The 25119-nt window shown below is 37.2% G+C and overlaps 1 protein-coding gene across 2 annotated transcripts in view; it reads right to left on the bottom strand.

The window, feature by feature from the left end:
• Window positions 1-8074: 8074 nt before the first annotated feature.
• Prr16 (proline rich 16) overlaps window positions 8075-25119 on the bottom strand; it is a 167094-nt gene continuing 150049 nt past the window's right edge. For both annotated transcript variants that reach the window (XM_038331892.1, XM_038331893.1), the window contains one exon: window positions 8075-10582. In XM_038331892.1, coding sequence (XP_038187820.1) covers window positions 9827-10582 — 756 coding nt within the window. In that variant the 3' untranslated portion in view covers window positions 8075-9826. The remainder of the gene's footprint in view (window positions 10583-25119) is intronic.

Below are 25119 nucleotides of genomic sequence, written 5' to 3'. Positions count from 1 at the left end.
TGAATTAGTTATATTATGACTTTACAAATGAAAACTCAGCAAGAATTAAAATGACTTGGATACACGGAATGAGGAGAATGGAGTGGAGCTGAATGTGAAGTGGGGGTGGTGAGATAATTTACTAAGAAACAGTAAAAAGCAATGAGTTAAAAGTGTAGACCTGCTAGGGCAGGCATGGTTGGTGAGCTGTCTGTTATCGTAGCACTGGGGAAACAGAGGTTGCAAGACTGCAGGCTGGAGGCCAGTCTGGTCTACAGAGTGATTTACTGTGTCAACCCACAAAAAAGACTGTGTGTGTGTGTGTGTGTGTGTGTGTGTGTGTGTGTGTGTTTCAGATATCTAGCAAAATAGAGTCATCATGTGATACAATTCTGAAGTTTTAAAAATGCAACATAAATTTGGTTGAATATACCCTATCTTTTTCATGAAGGGTGATTTGAATTAGAAGGAAAAAATCCAATTAGATGATCATAATATGAAATGACATTGTGGTTTAGTTTTGTACTGCTCCCATGCATTATGAAAGGTATGTCACTGGAATATTCATGTTCATTAGGAATTATGACCAAACAAGCAAGCTAACACTTAATGTCATGTCAGATTAATATATGTAACCAATACACAACTCTTTTAACACAAACATAGACTGCTTCTTTTAAACAATCACTTATGGTTTAACCTCTTATTTAAACACATGTTTTCAGACTATATATATATATATATGCCTTCTTGAATTAGGCTTTATTTAATATGATGGTTCTACATTAAATGGGTTAACTCATGCTTATATTACATATTATCATAAGCAATCAAAACTAAGGCACTCATGCTGTAGCAGTTCCAATTTGTGCTATGGTTGCATCCTGCTCAGATTTCCGTCATGTTCATTTTCTGACTTGCTAATTCACAAACTATAATAAAGCAAAAATTAGACTCTATATGATCTGTCAATGTTCAAAGAAAATAATTAGGGTTACTTAGTAATAATGGCAGCTAGAAAATATTTCAGCAAAATAATCACTTTCATAAATGAGTTAAAATGACATTAGCATTTACCTCTGTAAATGAAAATAAATTTACCAGACCAGCAAGGAACATGAGTAATTTGACAAGTATCACAGATTAATGACAAGGTGTCGTTTTTATTTGTTGTTTTACACCTGCTGAAGTGCTTTTATACACATTAAATAATTAAGGCCTAATATCAACATGTTAGCAGGTGGTTCATTCAGATGAAGAATATGGGGGGATTTGTTAAGGCATAAAGTAGTGGTGGAGGATAAACGATCTTTAAGTATTTATAATCGAAGAGACACCATTGTGAAAGGGTATAACACAGCGAGTGAGCGCAGTGCCAAGATGTTGGGGAGGGATGTGGAAAGCAAGAGAATAGACATCACTTCTGGGCTGTGACAAGAGAGACAGAATCTGGAAAAGAATGGGATCTGTGTAAGGAAAACCTGTATGTATGTGTGGAGTGGTGAGTGTATCTCAGCTCTACAAGAACAAGGGCATTCATCCCATGCAACTTATCATACCACTGTTTGAGAAACTGCAGCACAGAACAGGATAGAAAAGGATAGCCGTTAGCTATGATGGCATACATAGTCTAGTTAGCTGTAATCTAGAGGATGCTACTGAAGTTTGGAAAGTGACAGGGATGACACTCAGCGTTATAGCCATTTAGCATGCTTAAGGTCCAGGTTTCATTTCTAAGACTTATTTCAAAACCCATTTTTTTTTTAAAAAAAAATCAGTCACACAAACAAACAAACAAAAAAAAAAAGAGTTCAGGAGATGTTTCTCACACATGCAGAGAAAATAGTAATTTGGTGATTCTACGTATTCAACAGCCCTGAAGTTTCCACCCTTGCTGAACCTTGAAGCTGCTTCTTCAATTTTTCATTTCAGTCCCAATGCCAATGAAATGACTGAAGATTGCGCCTTAGCGTGTGTGGATGCGATTACAGCATCCTTCTGCGCCATCACTCTCTTTCCCTTAGGATGAGATGAGTCCAGTCAGGTTAGGACTAAAAGGTAGTATCATTATTTTCATTTTATTTATTTCTGTGTTTTCCTGGCTGTTTACAACTCAGTATTGAACCATGAGTCCTGTGTGTGGTGGGAAAACACCAGTGAGCTATGTTGTCAGTCTTGGGTGTCTTTATTTAAAAGCAAGCCTCGGCTCTAGTTAAATGATTTCCTCCCAAACACTCTTAAGTGTTGAAAAAAAATGTGACTTAAATCTAGATGTTTTATAATAATATATTATCATTCTGAATTACATTAAACACTCAAATGCCACAATGGCCAGTAACATATATTTCTAGAGTAGGATTGCATGTTTATTTTATATTATGAGTATATGTGGTCAAATTAGGTTTGTGAATCCTTTGGAGTAAAGTTGTTCATATAGTAACCGAATGTGCTCAACAATTCTTTATTGATAAACTTTAAGCTTGCTTGTGATACCCGGGACTGACGAAGCTGAAGCAGGAGGACTAATACAAGTTCAAAGTCACCTTAGGCCACCCAGTAAGTTTTAGATTTTCAGGGTAAAAAGACTAATGCTCTTTCAAAGGGCTTTTGTTCAAGGAAAATTTAGTAAACAATGCTGAATGTTTTTCATAAAATGGTATAGGTTGATGAGTAGCCTCAGACAGACTTACAGTATATTTAGAGTCTAAAATAAAATCTAAATCTACACACACACACACACCTTAGCCCCTTGCTTTCTTTACCTATGCCAAGCTGTCAACTCTCTTGGAGAACAAAAAACCAGATTACTGTGACTGACTTCAGGAGGACTATGGAAGAAGGCGCAACTTCCTTCATCTACAAGTAGTGATCTGCAATATCTATAACTTTTCTATGTCCTCCAAACCAAGTACTGTGAAAATAAATTAATTAATAATGCACATGAAAAGATAACCATAACAACTATGAAATTTCAGTATTACATAATCAGAACTGAGCACTGAAGTTTACCAGTCAAAATTTTAGAGATGCCTCTTCCCCTCCTCTTCTACCTTCACTGCCTCCTCCCTTATTTCTTTCTCCCTCTTTTTTTAAAAGCAGGAAGTAGGTGCAGCCCACAATCTCTAGAGAATAAGGAAGAGAGCACAGCAGCGGTGCCAGTGTGTTGACTCTTGTATCAGGATTGCAAATCCCAGTTTATCATTGTCCCTCCTATTGTGCACCCTGAGGACGACCTGGGGTGCTGTCCTCTTTAGAATAGGCACAGATGCTGTTGGAAACCATCTTTCCCACATTTAGCTTGTTATAATTAGATACTGAGTGTGCCTCATGGGAGGTGGTGGATGCCTTCCCTGCCCTTTATTCTGATATATCACAGCGATCTCTCCTTCCTCTTTTACTGCAACTTTGACCACCTCACACCCATCTAAAAATCCCCTGTACTTACTTTCCTCAATGTTTCCAGCATCACTTCCCTACAGCCCTGCCCGTCATTTTATCCCTAACACTAACATTTGTTCTCACTGTAACATCATGAGGACCATTACTTTAGCATGTCCTAGATTCAATGACTTAAAATGGTATGTAGTCTATTTATTAAGTAAACACAAGTTGCAGTATTTGTTTTCAAAAATGTGATATGGTGAAAATACAACATGAACAAAATGCATTGTTTGCGTATGGCAAGGAGGAAAACTAATGATGCAGTGGGCATGGGCACAAAAGAGCATGTGAAGATTATCTGCTTTCTCTACGAGGACAAAGGCAAAGCCTCCCCAGCCTGCACATTTCTCAGAACTCCCAGCTGTGCAAATGGATTACAGTTTACATTACACAGAAGGAAATTCCTCATTCACTTAGAGTTGTGATCATGATGTCATGTATGCTTGTTGTCATTTGAATTGTGCTCTAATTCATAATAAATTCCACTTTTTACTTTCATAACGTAAAAAAAATCTACACACAGAGAGGGGGGGGGGTTCATTTCCCTTATGGAGTTTTAAATGTGGCTCATGTCAGGTATATTTATTTTCTCTTGATCTATTATTAAAATAGCAAGACATCTTAATTGTGTTGAAATGTAAGCAACATGACATAATATAAAAAAAGGAGGAGTCTTTGGCCATCTTGGAAATGATCAAGTTATAAACCCTGCAAACCCATTCATCTTTGGAAATGGTAGTAAGCATGGTAGTCCACATGACTAGTGTTCCTAATGATGCTTGCAGGCCTGACACAGTGTCTTCAGTTCCACCTGCTCTGGATGTTACTGCCCCAGAAGATGAATTTGGATCTGCACAGCCTATTTTCTAAATGGCTGCTGTGGGCCTAGCAAGGCACAAACGCTAGCGTTATTCACTCTGGTAGCATGGGAACTTAGCTACTCTTGACTAATGCAGAAATACACTGTTTCCCCCCACTATATATCAAGAAACAACTTTCCATGCAAATTCTAGAAAATAATTAATTTGGTTTCAGTAGATGATCTGTAAGCCATGCTTGGCCAGTGCTTTACTTCTGGAGGTTGTAATGAAAGTGAGTTGTGGGGGCCATGTGCCTGCCTTTCAATTTCAGGATTTTGCCATGAAAGACTCTAAGATCACAGGCATCAGGTTTTCATTTCATATCTGGCTTATTTGTACAATTTAGATAATAGATATATCTAAGCTTTCAAAATGTTATGGAGAAAAAAAGGATGTGATAAATGAAAAGTAATATATACAAAGCATTTTGAGGAGTATTCAGCAGAAAGTAAGCCTCTTGGAAGCGTTTGGTATCACAGGTCTTGCTGTCATGAATCCCAGCCCCCACTATACACACATCATTTTATCTTTCTGTTCAAAAAACCCTCTTCGATGTTATGAGAATTGACAATTAATATTTTAAGTTTGAAGGAAATTGTATCCATTGTCTAATAACAAAAGAATGGCAACCCTCATTAGAGAGAGCTGTATCACAACTGGCTCCTTAAAGGTCCCATTGTAAACCAGCGCTATTCTAGTTCTCAGGGGTCAATGCTAAATAGTGAAATTCACAAGGGAAACACTAGTGAATAAAGTGACAAGCTAGGGTCGACAGCGTGAATGCTATGGGATCAGAACTTCTTGGGAGAAAGACTCATAATAACAGTGTTTGCTTTGAGAGAAAGAGCTGGCAGGTGACACCGCTGTTACTAGACACGGGAAAATGAGGCTTGCATTATTCAGGGACTCATTCCACTTAGACAGTGGCAAAACGGTCTGAAATCCCCCTTTATATCCTGTAAAGATCAGACACATTACGAATGTCAAAACAACGTTAGGTAACCTCTTCCAAGCATCAAAATAACTATTTGGAATGAAGAAAAGTTGTGCAGCGCTCAGGAAAGCAAAGAAGACAATTCTGTGTTGATGTTTGGGGATGAAAAGGCATAAGGCATCACGCTAACATAAAAACACCCAGAAAAAAAATACTCCTTTCATAAGAGCCAGGGAAGATGAATTTAAGTGCGCCAAATGGGACACCACCCACATAATCACTGTGTCATGAAGGTGAAGCTAACTGCAATGTGTGTTCAATGCAGCTGCATGCCTTAGCAGTTGTATCATTGACTGTCATTATTTCGGAATCATCAAAGTTGCATGGCTCTAAAACTCTGAAATGTTTACTCTGAAAACTTAATTGCAGTGCCACAGCTACACATTGACCCAGAAAATGCCGTGTGATTTTATGATAATGCCTAGTAATTGTCATAGTCCAAGCACTTTGCCTAATTATGTGATATGACTTTTTAAAAACTCCGCTGCTCATAAATCATTTCCTCACTTAGAAACCACCAGTATTTCAGTGAAGTAAATTGCAGCACAATCTTTTGCTCCAGTTTTAATAGTACATTGCAGGAAAATATGTTACACAGAAAGAATAAGGAGAGAAAGAGAAAAAAAAAAAAGAAAAAGTTTTAGGATCATTATGGGTCTCAGCCCTATATAGTCCAGAAATATATGTAGGTAAGAAATGGCTCCTGACTTGATCACACACAATTAAGAATATAATTATTCAGAATTTGTTCGCAGAACACCAAAGAAGGAGTCATAATTGAACTCTAGAGATAAAAGGTTCTGAATAGCAGAATACTCCCCATAGGTGATGCCTTGATCATCCCGAAAGCAAATACTGACCTGTCCAAAGAAAGTCATAAAAACTGTCTTCGTGCCCTACTTTTTGAACAATAGCAGTGAAGTTTGGCTTCAAATCTAAGTGCTTTCCTTAGGTCAATTAAACCATCTTTGTGAACAAATGTATTTCTTCCAAGGATTAGTAAATAAATGAGGAAACATAAAAATAATAACAATTTGGGTGGGGAGTTTTACAGTCTTGTTTATTTCTGCATTTTCCTGAAAATATTTTACTTAGTTTAAGAATGATCTAACTGGACATGCTGGCACATGCCTCTAATTCCAGCATTCGGGAAGCAGAGGTCAATGGAGTCATCTCTATGAGTTCGAGGTCAGTGTGGTCTACAGAATGAGTTCCAGGACAGCCAGAGCTACACAGAGAAACCTTGTTTCAAAAAAAAGAAGCCAAGGACAATGGCTCTGGGCTTTGATTCTTCCGCATGGATGGGCTCTGTGGGAGCCTTGTCAGCTTGGTTGATCACCTTCCTGGACCTGGGGGGAATTGGGAGGACCTTGGACTTAACATAGTGAAGGGAACCCTAATGGCTCCTTGGCCTGGAGAGGGAGGAGGGGGTATGGGTGGAGGGAAGGGGAGGGAAGGGGGAGGAGGAGAGGAGATGGAAATTTTTAAATAAAAAAATAAACCATGAAAAATATCTAAAAATCATAGACTGACACCTTAATAAAATTGTTGCAAATATTGGGAGGTGAAAAGAATTATAATAGCATTTCAAATTTGAAAATACCTGTCTACACTGAAAAAAGCAGAGCAATTCACACTCTTCTTTAATTAACAACTATCATGTCTATGGAAACATATTCTGGAACCGCACTATGAAGGGCTGTTGTCACAGCCAGCGTCTGCCATGTCACACTCAGCAGGAATCACACCTTCAGTGGAGCTTGGCCATGGACTCTATGGCAAACTCTATGTAAATAAAAGTTCACAAATGTATGGCCTAGCAAGTAGCTGCTTTTAAGAAAATAAAGAGTTTTCAGCTGTGTTTATTTTTTTTTAGAAAAAAGAATGATTATTATATCTGATTCATAGTAAGTAGAATGTGCACTTCAATTTTTCAACTGTGCAAGCAATGTTGGCTGATTACAAAACCTCTCTGCCATTAATTTTATTTTAAATGCCATATTTTAATTATATATCTCCAGAAAAATATTGTGATGCTCTATGTTAATTTTATTATGTGGTTTATAAGTTTCTATGTACATGTTCCAGTAAGTGTGAAAACCACATATACAAGTGTATATTCATATATATGTAATTATATATAATATACAATTACACACACACACACGCACACACACACACACACACACACACACACACACACACATATATATATATATATATATATATATATATATATATATATATATATATAAAATTGTAAGCCAATGGCCATGAAGTTTTAGTTGAAATTTGACTCAGCTTTCTAGGTAAATAATTAGCTATAAATATTTTTATTTAGGAACAGATGTAGTCACCAATTACACAGAAAAAGATGATCTTTCATGGGGAAACTTTGTCTATGTTTTGAAGAAAAGAGATGGATTAATATCTGTAAGATTTTTTCTATGGATATAAGTCAACGTCCTTATTCAAGCAATTTCAATAATTCAGCCTATTCAATTTACTGTACTAGAAGAAGGGTTTCTGTTCTGTGAATTTATCTGTACAACGTTTAGATGAGTACGGCTTCCAGACATCAACATCGACACGAGTCAAAACCTGAATCCATATGGTGATTGCTAGGTCTTAGTAACTGGTTGCAGAAGAAAAAAAGAATTAAAGGAAGAAAATAAAGTTCAGGATCTAACACTCGTTTGGAGTGTAAAAGGCACTAATATAGTAAATGTAAAAAGATGATTAAACTACAATAATTTTTATTTTAAGATAATTCATGGAGTAAAAAGCTAAGAACACATTATTTGGTATTCAACAATTTAATTATTTATTTACCTGGGTCGTATCTCTTAAATACACTGATCATACAGCTAATAAATACCAGATCATTATCTTTCTTTATTATTGTTTTATAGCTTTCTGAAATATTGGATTATTACGATTACATCACCCTCATGGATAACACAAAAGGATAAAATAGCACACTGAGTAAACTTTTAACAGGACATTCTCGGTTCCTTATTTATTTTGTTTATTCAATCATTCATTTAAATCATAAATGTTATTTTCTTTCTATATTCTTCCGAAAAATACATAGTCATATTTCAATAGAAAACTATTTGAAAGGGTTTTCCAAATCATAAAACTACCATGCTGTAGCAGCAGAAGTCAAAGTTTTGAAATTAAAAGGCAAATATTTGAAAAGGTCACAACACTTTTCAGATCACACAATGTAACAATTCCCATCAAGACACTGCTCTCCACTGTTCCCCTTAAAATACCTTTTTCCCTCTTGGCACATTTCCTCACAATGATTCTGGAGGAGATAAATAAGTTTTAACTCCAAAGCAAAATATCACATCACTCCATATCAGTTCAGCTGGGAACTGGCTGACCCATGAGTTGGTATATTTCTTAGGTTGACAAATACTACTGAGGAGAAAGACTTGTATTTGACGACAGAAGGAAAATATTCTTATATGGGACATCAAAAGCCCCTGATGTCCTTAACTCAGAAGAGAGAAGGGAAAGGCCATGGCGTAACATACCCTGTGACCTGAGACGCCGCCACCGTCCCTCCTATAAATGTGAGTCTAGACATTCAGGAACCTTGAGCTTGCGCAGGTGGGCAGACAGCAAAAATTCCAACCTTTCAATATTCTTCTCTACAGTGTGTTCTGAAAAAAGGCTTGACAACATCCAAGGCTTTCAACATATGATTCTAGAAGTAACATAATGGAGGTGTATATATGAAACTGTTGGAAGGATGTACTTACCAAATGGGTTATGAGATTTAATATAGAAATTCTGATATCCAATCAAGGTCATCTTGTTGGAACTCTTGGGACTTGCCTCCAACTTTCAGTGAGTGATAACATGATTACATAAAGGAATACGTACTTCATATTAATCCTTAGGAAAATTAGGCTTTCTCATTATTTACCATTATTTATTGACATATTTCCAAAGCTCAAAATATTTTATTACACATGTAGTTGAACACATGATTCATAATTGTATAGTATAGAAAATAAATTTTTTGGTATTGTCCTCAGCATTTCATGATGCAAAATTATTGACAAACATCATTAGAAAAGTAATAAAATAGTCCTTCGGTATTAAAATTCGTATTAAAAAACATTAGATCAAAGGGAGGATTATGACTTCATCAATGCATAGATGAGTTAGATATGAATGAAATGAATTGCTCTGACTTTATCAATAAATCAAAATATTTGATCTCCCATCTCTTATAATAAATCAAAATACTTGAAATCTGAAGGTCACAGTTTGTCATAGGTCAATTGCAAAAGATAAAATGCATTCATATTTTCTCATTATTCGGCAGTTTCTGATGATCAGACATGTAAAACAAGTTAGATCCAGGACAGAAGCATCACTCGGCATACTTACCAGGTGATTTTTATGCCACTTTGTTGAATGCAGATTAATATATTTGGGCTTTTTTATTGCTTGAGTAGAAAGTGCTCATTACTTATCATTTATCATATAGAAAATTAAAAACAAACAAAAAAGTTTTCTGAAATGGCAGACATCACACTGTGGTCGTGGTGGATTTTCTCAAGATGGTCTTCTGTGGTTTTGGTGCGGTGGGAGGAGGCACAGCTGCAGGTGTGGGAGAGGGGAAGCTGTTACTGTGGCTTATTCCCAGTCCCCCATTTTCTAATGGGAAAGTGGGGAGATGAGGTGGAGGAGGGAAGGGAGGACCTTGGTGAGGGAGCTTTCCAGGTGGATGGACTGGTTCACTGTGCAAATGGACCTCTCTCTTCTTTATGTTATACCGGCTCTCACAGTCAGGACAATACCCATGGTATTGTACTTTTTCATTGAACCGTACTCGTTCCCGAGGCCCTGCTTGGGGACTCCTGTCCTTTTCAGGTCTGTGCATCAGAGACTGCCCTGGAGCCTTGTCCAAGTTACTATTCGGTAGGCAGCAGATGTCTCCGTTTGGGATTTTGTTGGGTCTACCTGGTAAGCCTCCATTCCGGAGAAGGGTGCCATTGGTCTTGACCGGATTGACAGTTGGTACCACTCTTTGAGGCTCTTCACACTTCACGGGTGTCAACCGTGGAGGAGGCGGTGGGGGGTTTGGCTTTCTCAGAACCGTGAGGATAGCAGACGGGTGGGCTGGAGGTTTAATGAGTGGGGCATTGGCCTGCACTTTGATCTTCTCTATGCTGGAAGCTGTTGTGCCGCTGGAACTACTGTTCAGAGTGTCCGTTTTGGAGCTGTCGGTCATCTCATCCTCCAGCTGTAGGTCAGAAGTCAGGGTATCAATCTGGTCAACCACCTGGTGGAAAGGACAAGGTAATGGTGTTGAAGTGCAACCGGAAGCAAGATACACACAAAGCTACTCTTTTCTGGCCAGCTTTGATGCTAAACAGAAGCACTGGCTGATCTTGAACTGGTAACGCCAAAGATACCTACAGATTTTAGTCAATAAATTTAGAGATGGTGACCATCACACAAAGTACTAAATCTCATAACCCTGAAAAGTAATATGAATTTTTCTTCTTGATTCTTTTATCACCACCAAAGGGTAGAATCAGATGCAAAAATATGGCCAATATTTAAAAATAAAAAGGTTAAACCACATCTGATTTAGCATTTAGAAAGTTCCAAAGCATCACTTCCACACTAAAAAAATTTCTGAACAGTTTGGATAATGGCTGAACTTTAAATAAGATGACGGTCCTTTCTTTGGCCCTGCGGTGATATGAATGAAAACAACCACCATAAGCCCATAGGGAGTGGAACTGTCAGGAGGTGTGACCTGGTTGAAGTGCATATGGATTTGTTGGAGGAATTGTGTGTCAATGGCAGTGGCTTTGAGGTCTCAGGAGCTCATGTCAGGCCCAGTGTCTCTTTCTCTTCCTGCAGCCTGCAGATCTGGATGTAGAACTCTCTGCCACCTCACAAGCACCATGTCTGCCTGCGTGCCACCATGCTTCCTACCATGATAACAGATTAAACCTTTGAACTATACGCCAGATCCAATTAAATGCTTCCTTATAAGAGTTGCTGTGGTCATGGTGTCTCTTCACAGCAGTAGAAACCCTAACTAAGACAGCACCCCAAACATGCTGAGGATCGCCAAATAAGGCCCAGCATCAAATCACAACCTCACTTAAAATATTTTGGAAATTTTGCATTTTATTTTTCTTAATTCATCATGCAGTTCTTGAATATGAACTTTTGTAGATGACAAACTCTGTCTAAATTCAAAAGATTCTTGAGAGAACTTCACTCTTAACACAGAAAATTTCTTCAGATCCTTAGCTCCAAATATTTTCTCTTTGTATTTCCATTAACTGAATCTTTAGGCCATCTTTTAAGCTCTCATAATTGTCAATTTACTTCCTGCCACAGAACGTTTGTACACAGTAATAGTTCCTAATGAAATGCTCACCCCCCCACACACATCTCTTGATCAAATCAATGCCCCAAAATCTTAAAAACAAAAAAACCCACTTAGTTCAGGAGTCATTCTTCCTGCAAAACTTTCCACCCCTCCTGTAACTGTATGTCACATTAATTTAGTAAATATCCCAAAATAATGGTATTTCTTTCATTCAAAGAATTAAAATAATTTTAAGAACATGTTGAGTAGCAACATGAGTATTGAAATATTATTTTCCATGTAGACTCTGCTTATTCTCAGTGACTGTGGAATATTTGATTATTGCTCATTGTATTATTCTAAGTCGTGAGTAGTACCTATGGGGGCTCAGAAAATATTTGTTAATAAATGCTCTGAGGATCGTTCTTTTGGGTCAAATTGTGCAAAAGCATTTTACCTCTAATTGCTACATGGGACATGATTTTATAACTTGCTCAATTACTGTAAAAGAAATATTCTAGAAGAAACTTACTCATTAAAGACCATATGGTTACTGACATATTCTCTAGTTCTTAGTCACATATGTAGAAACTGCCGTTATGGAAGGTTAATAGATACAAGAGATAAGGAAACTATCTTGAGTCATTGGGCTGTGTTCTCTTTCCACTGTGAAGGTATCCATTATCCCTAGCCTTTAGTCAATTAAATTTTCATATCAAATTAAAACCTCATCTATTATGAAAAACATGAAACTGATGGGAAATTACTGTCAGAAGCCTGAAGTTTTGATAATTCCTGACTGTTCTTTATCTCTACATTTTCATTTCCTGCATGTCTATTAAGGCAAAAATAATAAAATGCAAAAAACCACCACTTCTTTCATGGAAGAAGGAACCTAGTGGGAAGGTCTGACAACAACACGGTCTGAGATTTCTTAAAGTGGGAACAGTAAAAGCTTGACTTCCAAATGCTCAGCAGCCTGTTAAACATTTCAAGTGGACCAAGACCCCTTGAGACAGGAGGGTGCAGCTCTCCTGAGACTTGAGACAGATCTGTTTGGCAGAAGAGGAATGGTTCAAGCATGCTTTCAGAAAGAGCTGAGACAGAGAACAGAATCTGGGTGCTCTACAGGAGACCTTCCTGCTGAAGAGCCCTCGGGGACAGGAGACGGGAGAGTGAGCTAGCAGCTAAACCGTGAGTGTGTTGCAAGAATGCCACATGTTTCAAAATCAGCCCCAGAAGTGAGAGGAGCAGGACTCAAAGAGACAATGTGTTAATGTATATTTTTATAATAGAAGTGCATTCTAGCTAAATTACATAGAGTGTCAAACAGAAAATTATAAATCCTTTCTCAACATACCACAGTGAAGCTACAGTACACAGAAAAAGAATTATAAAACATTTAGAATAGCAAAAAAGCATCAAGTATCATACAACATCAAAAATTAAGAAAATATAGCATGAAAGGAATGTTCAAGCAGAGTAGACAGGAATAAGAGATTATAATAAAGAGTACCTATAAAAAGTACAGTTGAATGTATTTGAAAATATAATAATGAAACTTATTATTTTGCACACTAAAATTAATGATTTGAAAATTGGCAAACATCGGCTATTTACACAAATTATAAATACCTCAAGACAATTTAGAAATGATGTCATATTGAATAAAAAGGATGGAATTTTATTATAGTTTAATATTAGGTTAAGCTGAGAGAAGTGGATGTTTTCCTTTACTAAAGGTAAATGGGAGATTATACTGTTAAGATAAGGCTGATGATTTAAACTAATAGCACACTCAAGTCTTTCATAAAGAAAGAAGCATCATGGTCTCAATACAAACTTAGGCAATTAAATGAACGAAACAATTTAAACAAAGTTAATATCCATGCAAGAACACCCACAGACATAAAAAAATTGGCGAAAGGAAACTTATAAGCAAGTAATTTACATAAAATGCACACATAATTTATTAAGAATATGAAAACCCTCAATCTTAATAGAAATTGGAAGTATATACACTAAAGAAAAGGGATATAGAATTTAATGTCAGTTTCTTAGTCAGGGAGAATACAAGGTTTTTGTTTTTACGTTATTTATTTATTTATTCCTTGTGTCTTTCCCATAATGCCTCCTGATCCTACTTGTCCTCTGCAAAAATAAACAAACAAATAAATAAATAAAACAAGATAAAATTTAAGAGAAAAAAAAAGAAGGGAGAAAAAATTCACTATAGAAGCTGCAGTGTGACACTGTGAGTCATGCAAGTAATCCCTTCATCCATACACGTTTACATGTTGGCATTTATTGCAAGGAATCATTGGTCTGGTTCTAGGCCCCTGTTCCCTGCTGCACCATTGATGCTGGACCCTTACTGGGATTCTTCCCATTGCTACCCTGTGCCTTGGAGATTCTGCAGTCCTGGATCCATATGACAGATACAATCCTGTCCCACTCCCTATACTCCAATAGATCACAAGTAGGGTGAATATTGGGGTGGGACAACACATAACCTGGTTCTGGACCTGGGGATTTGCAGAACTGATCAGCCTACCAGCTCTCTGCAACCTCATTACCAAGGTAATCTCTTCAACATTGCCCTGGCTAGTTCACTCCTTTCAGTCATGAGGAAATGACCAAGTTGCAGGGCCAGTTCTCTGGCTTTCATGTCTTCCAGGTGGGTTTTCCCATAACTACACCTTCAAGGCCAGCTCTACTGTGTTGCTCAACCAAGGGGTAGGGGCCACTCTTCTGAGTGCTGCAGCTGATGAGGGACAGGAACAGCTCAAGAATACAGATTTTATATAAATTTTTCATTGTGATTTGAGTGATCAAGAAATTTACACTTTGCTAACACAGACAAAAAATATCAATTTGCAATATTGTCAATATCTTACAAACTAGGTAAGGTACATCCTTGATACAGCTCTTTTATTAACAAACTCCAGCCAATTCCAGGAAAACGAACATGGAAATCTATAACAGTTTTCTTTGCAGGACTTTCTTTTGATTTGTTATAGTTCAAATTTTATATATATATATATATATATATATATGCAAATAAATATAAGTGAAAAAACTAGTGATAACCTAAAAATTTACTAGTGAGTGACTGATTAAGAAAAATATAGAGTAGAATAAGTGAATTCACAAATGGAGTAGCAATATTGCATAAAAGAATTTCTCTTCGTAAGACTCTGTGAATAAGAAGAGTCAAGGCAACAAAGAAAACACCAGATTCTAAGAAAGAGAGAATGACATCTGGGAAGCAATATAAATATAATAGGAAGGTCTGGGGATATAGCTCAGATGGTGATATGCTTCTTACAGGAGCATGATGTTCTCAGTTCAGGCCCTCAGAAACCCACCCACATATAAAGCTCGGCCATTCAGGCTAGCTAAATTATGTGAGAGTTCCATTCTTAAAAAATCTTACAATGCAAATATATGTGATTATCCAAAGCAATGCTGAGCAAAAACAATAACGCTGGTTACACAGAAATACCATTCTTCAAAGTGCACTACAGAGTTGTGGCAAAGTAACATTGCTCTAAAGAAGACACAGGGAGAGTAGAATGTGATTAAACAGCCAGAAAATAAACCTGTACATTTGTTCTTCACCAAAGATTGTAGACAGAAATTTCTGTCCTGCCCAGAGATAAACTTTTGCTTACAAATGGCTCCCAAAGTGGGATTATATCTCAGTCCATAGAGCATGAGACTATTAATTTCAGGGTTGTGGGATCAAGCCACATGTTGGGCACTAAATATAGCATGAACAATAAAAACTCAGAGATAGATATTGGGCTTCAACCTGAAGATTGGAAAAGCAAAGCAGTCAAGCCACTAGAGAGCTATTACCTCTAAAAAATTCTGAGACTGATAGTGAGCGAGTTCCTGTATCATCTCATTTTATATTACACTCTAGATCCGGGATTAAAGGCATGTGATTCCCTATTACTGGGATTAAAAGTATGAGCCACCACCACCTGAATCTGTTTCTGCATTGATCTTGTGTAGCCCAGGGTGGCCTTGTAATCACAGAGATCCATCTGCTTCTGTCTCCCAAATCCTGGGATTAAAGTTGTGTGACATCACTGCCTGAACTCTAGTGGTTTAGTTTTACCTTCTGGTCTCCAGACAAGCTTTATTTACAAAACAAATAAAATATCACTATAAAAGATGCTATAAATAAACCTCCCACTCCATGAGAAGCCTGGCCAACTTCCTTAAAACCAGTGGAAACCCCTCCCACCCTACCATAGGTCTGGCCAGCTCCCTGAAAACTAGGCAAGCCACCACCACTACACCCTAGCACACACACACACACACACACACACACACACACACACACACACACACACACACACACACACACAGAGTCAACCAGCATAAGCCCCCAACTGCCTTTTCTCTCCTCGTCCCATATTCTAGTTCACAACTCTGCCTGAAGCCTCCTACTCCACCAAAGGCCAGGCCAGCATCCTGAACACCAGAGACTAGGCCAGCTCCCTGAAAGCCAGGAAGAAACCTCCTACCCTACCAGAGGCAAGGCCAGAACCCTGAACTCCAGAGAACCCCCAGCAAGATCAGCAGTCACACAATACCAGAACTTTGCTCCCCAACATGGGTGACAACCATCTGCTAGATTAGAGGCCATCAGGGACATCAGAAGTCTAGCCTACAACTTGGGTAGAATTTTTCTACTCAACCAAAAGCCAAGCCAATCAAAAGACCAGAGAGAACACACAAACCAAGGAACAAAAAATTTTCCAAAAATATCGAACCCACAGATCAGCACCTAGACATAAAATCTGTCCAAATCCAGATACCTTAATGTCAGTGTAAAGAAACAAAAAGAACCAGGGCAATGTGTCACCACCAGCATCTAGCCATTCCACTACAGCAAGTCAGAAACCCATGCCATGAGAGGGAGTCCACCCCTGAGACTATTTTGAGTGCCTAGATACAGAGGCTGGATATCCCAGAGACCTAGGATAGACATATACAGGACTGGAAAGAAGGTCAGTGTAATGATACGTAATGCTATCCTGCTATACTGCCCAATAGTCATTAGAGAGGCTCCTCCAGTCACTAAAAGAAACAGTTGCAGAGATCCACAAGTCAAACATTAGAAAGCGCTCAGGGAATCCTGCAAAAGAGAGGAAGAAAGGGTTGTAGTGGCAAAAAGATAAAGAACAAAAAAAAAAAAATCACAGAATCAACTAACCTGGTCTCAGGGGTTCATAGAGACTAAACCAACAACCAGGGAACCTACATGAGACTGACCTAGGCCCTGTGCATATATGTTACAATTATGTAAAAACAAAAACTATACTAAGAGTCCCTCTCGTTCTGCTCAGAGTAATTACTGTTTAAAACTATCAAGGAGGTAAGTGACAAAGCCTTTCTCTGCTTCAACTACAGATGTTAGGAAGGGTTGCTTTTTAGATAAAACTAGTGCACAGTAACTATCAGCTCCACTTTCTACCTCCTGCTGACTGCAGTCTAAAACTGCTCCCATACAGAGACCTCCTACAGACATTAGGTAGCCTGCTTCCTTCTCATTCAGCTGCACGAGAAGAACCTGCTTCCTAGTTCAGCTGTATACAGTAAGTTCTCCTCTTTACTCAGCGGTATATAATAAACAACCTGAGTGTCTGGGATACTTGGGAGTCTCCACCAGAGCACTTCTGCTATAGCTCTTCTGCTATAGCTGTCTCTCCTTTCTTCACTCCCTCGTTGATTGAGAGAGGTAAAGTCCAAAGCCCTGCAGATCATTAATTAGGTATTAACAGCAAAACACTATATGACAGTATAAATATCAAGGAGATTGTTCAACACACTAAAGGATGATGAAAGGCAGGGAATATAAAATCCTAGAACTGAATGAAAAATGAAACAACAACAAAATAAAAACTGAGGGATGTAACAAAAATTGTTCTAAAAAGAAATTTTATAACTAGAAAGTCTATGTGTTTAAAATAAACCAGAAAGAAATAATGACATGCTTCAACATCTTGAGGAAACATTGTAATACATAGACACAAATAAAAATGATCAGGGAAGAAATTAATAAAATAGAGACAAAAGAATTATACATGGGACCAATAAAGCAAAGTGATGGCTCTTAGAAAAGACAACAAAGACTGAGAAATCATTAGGCCAATTCACTACAAGACAAAGAGAGAAGATTCAAACGAATAGCGTTGGAAGTGAAAAGGTAGTCATACATCAGACTTCAGTGAGATTCAAAGAGTCATTAGAGTCTATGTGAAAATTTACTCTAATTTGTAAAATTTAGAAGAAAGTTATATATTTATAGGCCAATAAACAATATCAAAATTAAACTAGAAGTGAAAATAATGTGTCATATTAATAGACTGCAGCCTCTTGATAATCTCAACAGACAGCAAAAAGGCATCCATCATGATAAAAGTTCTGAAGAAGCTAGGAATAGAAGTACATTGCTAAAATAATAAAGCTATAAATGGGAAACCTATATTCAACATTATTCTACTAGGTTAAAGCCTCAAAGCATTTCCATTGAAATCAGAATAAGATAGGGATAACAATGTAAATTAAAATAGATTGAGACTGTATTTTCCTAGAATCATTATAGCTACCATTATGAAAACAAACAATACATGACGGTGAGATTGTGGACAAAGGGAACTTCCATAAACTCCTTGAGGGAGCAAAAACTGGTCTAGTCACTATGTAAATGAGTATGGAGTTCAAAACTTAAAATAGATCTACCATATGCTGCAGTTATACCACTTCTGGGTATGTTTCCACAGGACTCTGAGTCAACATGCTACAGAGATATTACGTGGCCATGGTTATCACAGGAATCTTCGGAAAAATCCGGTTCATGGATCAGCCTCAACGCCCACCAATAGATGAATGAATAAAGCAAATGTGCTGAATATTCAAAATGGAGCCTTGTTCGGTCATAATGGGAAACAACATCATGTCCTTGGCTAAAAAATCGTCTGTGAGAGGGACTGACTGAAATTAAGCAAAATATTTAGATTCAGAAAGACAATTGTGACTTTCACTTCATTTGTGGATATTTGAGGGTTCATAGATACATAGCTAAGTATGTATATGGATGATATAAAACAGTTGACGCATGTACTGGAACTCTCCATTTGAGCTCCCTTCAGGTTAGCTTTCTGCTAGTCATAGCATAGTGCAGTGACTTTGAATCAAGGTATTAAATGACATTTTACTTAGTTAAGGATGGAATAGAGACTCAGACTGAAGTGACTCCTTGACTGTGTTTTCAGCCCTGTCATGATTTCAAGGTTTACGTCTCATTTTTAAGGCCATCAGATCCATTAATCCATAGGGTCCAGAAAGACAGATGTGGAGGAGGAAGGGAGGAGAGGTAAGTGGAGCTTTGGTGAGTCATGGAGGACTTTCTCCCTGTTCAACTGAAGCACAGATTTCCCACCAAAGATTCTGATAATATTCTTCCTCTTCAATTCCTAAAAGGCTGAGAGAACTGAAGCATGCATTTGTCTGCAAATATAACTCTAAATGTAGCCAGAGTTTTCCTAAATGCTACGCATCTTAGTTAATTAACGTCATGTAACATGAAGGTCAATAATCTTAAAGCTTCAATTCGCATGAATCTTTCTCTGGTGTTACTCATCAACAATTCTCAGTGGCAAGAATTTTGACTGCAAAAGTCATAAAGAAGAAAAGAGGAGTTTATCTCGAGCTGAGACTTTTACCAGGCGATTTATTAATTCTGAAGTATTTAGGATTGATCTAGGAAAGCCTCTCCCTTAAACTGTTGATGTCTGCAGTAAAAAAAAAAAAAAAAAAAAAAAAAAAAAAAAAAAAAAAAAAAAACAAAGCTCAAAGGAAAAATGAATAAGAGTCAAAGGAAGTACTACGAAAAGAAGCATGGATAAGAACGCAAACTCCCTTTACTGTTGGCGCACATTCTGTAGTTGAATGCAAATGCTGACTGACACAGCATTTCATTCAACCTGATGGATGGAATGTGAGCCTGAAAAGGAAGAAGCAAGGAGGCAGCCTCGAGTGTGCTCCATGACTAAAAAGGAGCACTAATCTGCCTTCCATTTATAGTCATAACTCACATGCTCCCTTTCTATCTCTCTGCCCAAATGACCTACTGTAGGGATTAAAATAAATAGTTCTTCATCACAATTTTGCATTCTGCTGTTAGATGACAGCATGTTTGAGGAAGGGCATGTGGATCTGTAAGCACGAACATACCCTGTAATTACAATGTGGCTGGTCAAATTATACTAAATTGTACTTATCTTAGAAAAAAATGTAGCAAATGGAAGCATTTAATTTATTCCACAACTTGGTACAGCTTTTAAATGTATTTATGTGGAAAGATCTGTAAGACATTAAAAAGGCAAGAATGACTGGAGCTTCTCTCTCTTGGTCTCTGAAAAAGTTCAGTCACAAGCATGGAAAATATATGCTGAAGTGGTTCCAAAAGACAACTTAGGCTAGCCTTGGAACACAGCGCTGTCTTCAGATTTTTAGAGCGACAAAAATTTCCCTAACAATTCTATTGTAGTTACATAGGCCAATCAGTCAGTGAGATATTTCCATTGAAATATGTGTTCACTGTCGGCGCCAACAGAGTGTCTCTTCCACAGTGTAAACCACCCTAAACTTCACAGTAATAAAATTATGTTACACATTTCTAACTTGTCCTCTTCCTTATTTTCTATATTTGACCCAGCATGTTATATGGATAACGGAAACCACTTAAGATATATATTCATTCCTATCTCCCTACTTCTTACACTTTGTGGTGTCTTTTAAAAATGTTTTAAATAATAATCTATCAAATCCAATTTACAGTGGCCATATACTTCTGCATGTGGGACCAATGGCTGGAATCAGGTTAACTTAACAGAGACTGCATGGTTAAAGTAAACTGACTTCCATTCCTCCGAAGCCATTAACTGTTCTTAGCACCTCAGTTTGTTATTGGGGGCTCATGAGTTCGATACCTCCATGCAGGAATGTTTACTTCCTTGCTCTTGGGCAAACAGCCACAGCTCCTATAGTTCATGAGTGCACTCCACTGACATATTCTCTGCACTTTGGCCAACTGTAAGTTTCTGCATTAATTATTAAAATTTTTCTTTCAATTCCTGTCAGAATTGATTTAACTGCATTCCGGGGAAGACATTTTAGTGTTATAGCCAGGAAACAATTCGCCCCTCTTGGCCCTCTTCACTCCAGTGTTTGTGGCATTCAACCAAGCAGTCCTGGGAGCAAAGGAGCTCATTATGTCTCTCAGTAAGAGAAATACACCATGTTCTTCCTTTGAGGAGCCATTCCCAATCTTTATATGAAGCCTAAAGACAACAGCTCATCTAAGGCGGTCATAAACATCGTGTGAGCAACCCTCTTTGATCTCTCTCTCTCTCTCTCTCTCTCTCTCTCTCTCTCTCTCTCTCTCTCTCTCTCTCTCCTAGAACTGGATAGTAGATTGCAAGTAGATTACAACTGGAAGTGAGGTGGGTTTTCAGTTTTCCTTCATGGTTGAACTTCCTGATCTGAGAGTTCTAGGGTAACCAGGTTTTCAGTTTCTCCAGGATACTGAGTTCTACTTTCCCTCACATGCAATTTGTAGCCAATTTCATTTAGTCAATGACCCTAGAAACAGCATGGGTTTGACTCCAAGTCAAACTGGTGTATAACTCTGTAAGTTCAGAGATATCTTTTTTTGCGTGACACCACAGGTTAGAGCATGCCTCAGCCAAACCAGTGGAGTGAAATTAATTCTTATCCCTCACATAGTGAGATCCAGACCCCTAAAAGGACATTTTAAGGGTAATTTTTATGCTTATAAGAGATACCAGATATTTCTCACATCCTCTGTTTCTTCTGACTCAGTCCTGAGATGTAAATCTAAAAAACTGTTCTAAGTATTTTTGAGTTGAGTATAAACATTTTTGAGTTGCTCGTAAAAGTGGTATAAATCTCCTATATTATTATTCATGTTAATGGTGATAATTAACATATGTAGTACAAACATGGTTTGTGTGATTAACATGGTTTCTATTTGTCATATGCCAAGCGGATTTCTATTCAGTATGAGGTAACACATAGCAGGGCTAACGGAAAAAAATGACATAAAAACACACATTAGTTTACATATAAAGCTTTGCTTAATATATATTTTTATAGCAAAAAATTGGTTCACTACAAGCCGACTGATACTGACATATGAGAAGTATAATGTTATAATTTTTCCTGTCTACCTTTTCTGGACACATTTAATAAAATAATCTCAGAGGTTGTAACTCTGTCATGAAATTTTTATTTTTGGTACTGTGTAAGGGTGTTAAAATATATTTGATAGTGAAAGTGTAAAATACTTCATGAACCCTCACAGCATTCACACTGAATGGTACTATCACCATACAGAAGTTCACTGAAATGCAAAGACATTGCTTCTGGCTATATTTGGTGTGTTCTGTTCTATTTGCAAGTTTTATTATTTTAAAACTGCAGCTGACTCCAAGAGTTAAAGTGTACTATGAGATATATTTGTAGAAGTTTGATATTTACGTGTCATTAATAAGGGATCCATTTCCACTTTACTTTTCTCTTCCACAAATATCACCCAGAGACCGTTACTGAAATGCCCTAGCTAACTGTTTTCATATTTCTTGTTATTTTAATGAGTAACGAGCTTCTCCTGCTACTTCATGTAAAGTGTGGGAAAAGAAATACCCTTTTACTTCAGCAGCCTCATGAGTTATTCATCTATTTTCATCTTCTGAGTGTATGGTCAGGAGGGCGTATGTATGAATCACATTCAAGGGTAGGTTGTATCATGGACCTGTGACTTGTAAACATCATCTTGTAGTCACCAGTCTCTAGCATTCTGCATTTATATATGTGCAAATGAAAAGATGAACTAAGTTGCCAGTATTTTCCCAATCAATATCAGTATCAACTCCAGTGTGTGTGTGGGAAGAGGTGTTACAAACATCACCAGTAAGGTATCTTCTGGATCTAATCAACTCCTATTTCCATTCAACCTGTTCCTTTTGCACTAGAGATGTTTTTAAATGTACTCCTTACACACACAACTCATTCTCTCTGTCTCTGTTTTTCTATCATCTATCTATCTATCTATCTATCTATCTATCTATCTATCTATCCATCCATCCATCCATCCATCCATCCATCCATCTATCATCTATCTATCTATCTATCTATCTATCTATCTATCTATCTATCTATCTATCTCTCCATCCATCCATCCATCAATCTACCTACCTCCCTCTTCTGGTATCTTTATCCAATTAGCCTTTATATTGTTTTCACTTCAAAACAATCTTCCTAATGACATTCAATCCCATTACACAGCTCTATCACTCCCGCATGTGCCTGCCTGCTATGTACTACTGTATGGTATAGTGATTAATTGTTTAAGGGGTCTTCATATTTTTCTTCTTGTGATGATTCTACTTTCCTAAAAAGAAAGAAAATCATATGCTTTTAGAAATGGAAGGATGAATATATACTGAATGCATAAACAATAAGAAGAAATCAAATAGGGCAAAATACAACAAAGCATTCTGTCTACAAGATAGCCCCCTTTTCCAGGTCTATACATATCTATAGATTAAGGGAGAAAATGAATTTGGCTTGTGAATTCATGCTTCTAACCCTTGTAACCTCTCACTTTTATTTTTTCATATAGATAGATACTATAAAGCTCATATACACCTTTAAAACATATAATAATTCCAGAAATTAATCTGGAACAAAAATATTAAAATTAAATATTAAAATAAACTTGCATAATTATTATGCTATTTAGTCTATTTATTATTAATATAATATCTACAAAAACATAAAATGGTTTTGTAGGTAAAAGTATGTGGTTGTCTGAATAAGAATGTGCTCTGTAAGCTCATATGTCTGAATTCTTTGTTCTGGTTTAGTGAACTGTTTGGGAAGGACTAGGAGGAGTGTGGTCTTGTCATAGAGGGTATGTCACTAGGGGTGGGTTTGAGGTTTTAAGACTATATTCGATGCCCAGTGTCTGTCGGTCAGCTTCTCTCTCTTTTTCTGTTGTTTGCTGATCAAGATAAAAATGTCTCAGTTACCACTCCAGCACTCTGCCTTTCTGCCTGCCACCAAGTTACCTGCCATGAGGAAACTGTGAGCAACATCCCCATTAAATGCTTTCTTTTGTATGAGTTGCCTTGGTCATAGTGTGTCTTCAAAGCAATAAAGCAGCAACTAAGACAAGGCACATACCACCAAGCCTGACAACCCAAATTTTATTCCATGAACCCACATGCTGTGAGGAAAAAACTGACTCTTACAAGTTGTACTCTGCCCTCCACATAAATAAAAAAATAGATACAGAAGAATAATCACTTCCATTCACACTAAAATTACTATATTACAGGATTTTATCTTGCATATCATAGTGAAATATATGTTTAGTGAACACTATAAAGGAGAAAAAGTGGTAAGTTGTACAACTATGTGTTTGACTTAAGATATATGTAGAATATTAAATTTCGTGTGTAAAAATAATAAAAATATTATTTTTGATGTTTTATATACATAATTACATGGTTGAAATAATAGCATTAGCCAAAAATTCAAATACTTAGCAGTGGTGATATTAATAGCAATGTTAATAGATTTGTATTCGGAACTTTGGGATAAGGCTATAATTTGGATTTTCAACAATATGTGATGATAAAAAAGGGTAATTTTAAGGTGTCACATCCATGGTTTATTAATTTTAATAGTAATTAAGAAACAGGAGAAATATTTATGGGTTATTTGGACATTGAAAAAACATACATGTAGAAAGAAACTTGAAAAATTACTCTGAAGCATATGTGTGCATGTGACACACACACACACACACACACACACACACACACACACACACACAGACCAGAGTAAAATAAAACATTGCATAAGAAAATGAGAGTTCCAGAAGTAGAAACTCACCTAATGTAGTAGAGTATAGCAGGGATAGTGTGGGCTTACCTGTTCGTATTGGGGGTGATTAGTTAAGAAAAGTGAACATGATAAAAATGAACCATATAAAGATAAAATGATAGAGACAAGCAGACAGCAGCACACAAAGGTAGGCAGGGATCTTCAAACCACCTTAAAGGGTTTGGCCTTGGACAGAGGTAACAGGATGACACTACAGATGTATGCACAAATGATGTGACCATCTAAGATTTTGCAGAACCTAGAAGAAGTGGAAAGAAGTTGCCATAAAATTAGTCATTAAATATGTGAGACGCAAACCCAATGAAAATAATAAAAAATGATGCAAACAGGAAGGGTGTGTTGTATTTATTCTTGCATTAGTAAAAACATTCGAGAAGCTGTAAAGCTCATCTTTGTAATATCTTTCTCAACTTGAAAGCACCTGCTTTCACTCAAATACGATTGGAGTATGCTTAAGGAAAGGCATATGGGAG

The sequence above is a fragment of the Arvicola amphibius genome, chromosome 5, assembly GCF_903992535.2.
Source record: "Arvicola amphibius chromosome 5, mArvAmp1.2, whole genome shotgun sequence".
Classification (NCBI taxonomy): domain Eukaryota; kingdom Metazoa; phylum Chordata; class Mammalia; order Rodentia; family Cricetidae; genus Arvicola; species Arvicola amphibius.
Note: the sequence above shows the minus strand (reverse complement) of the source record. Positions and strands in the feature narration are given on the sequence as shown.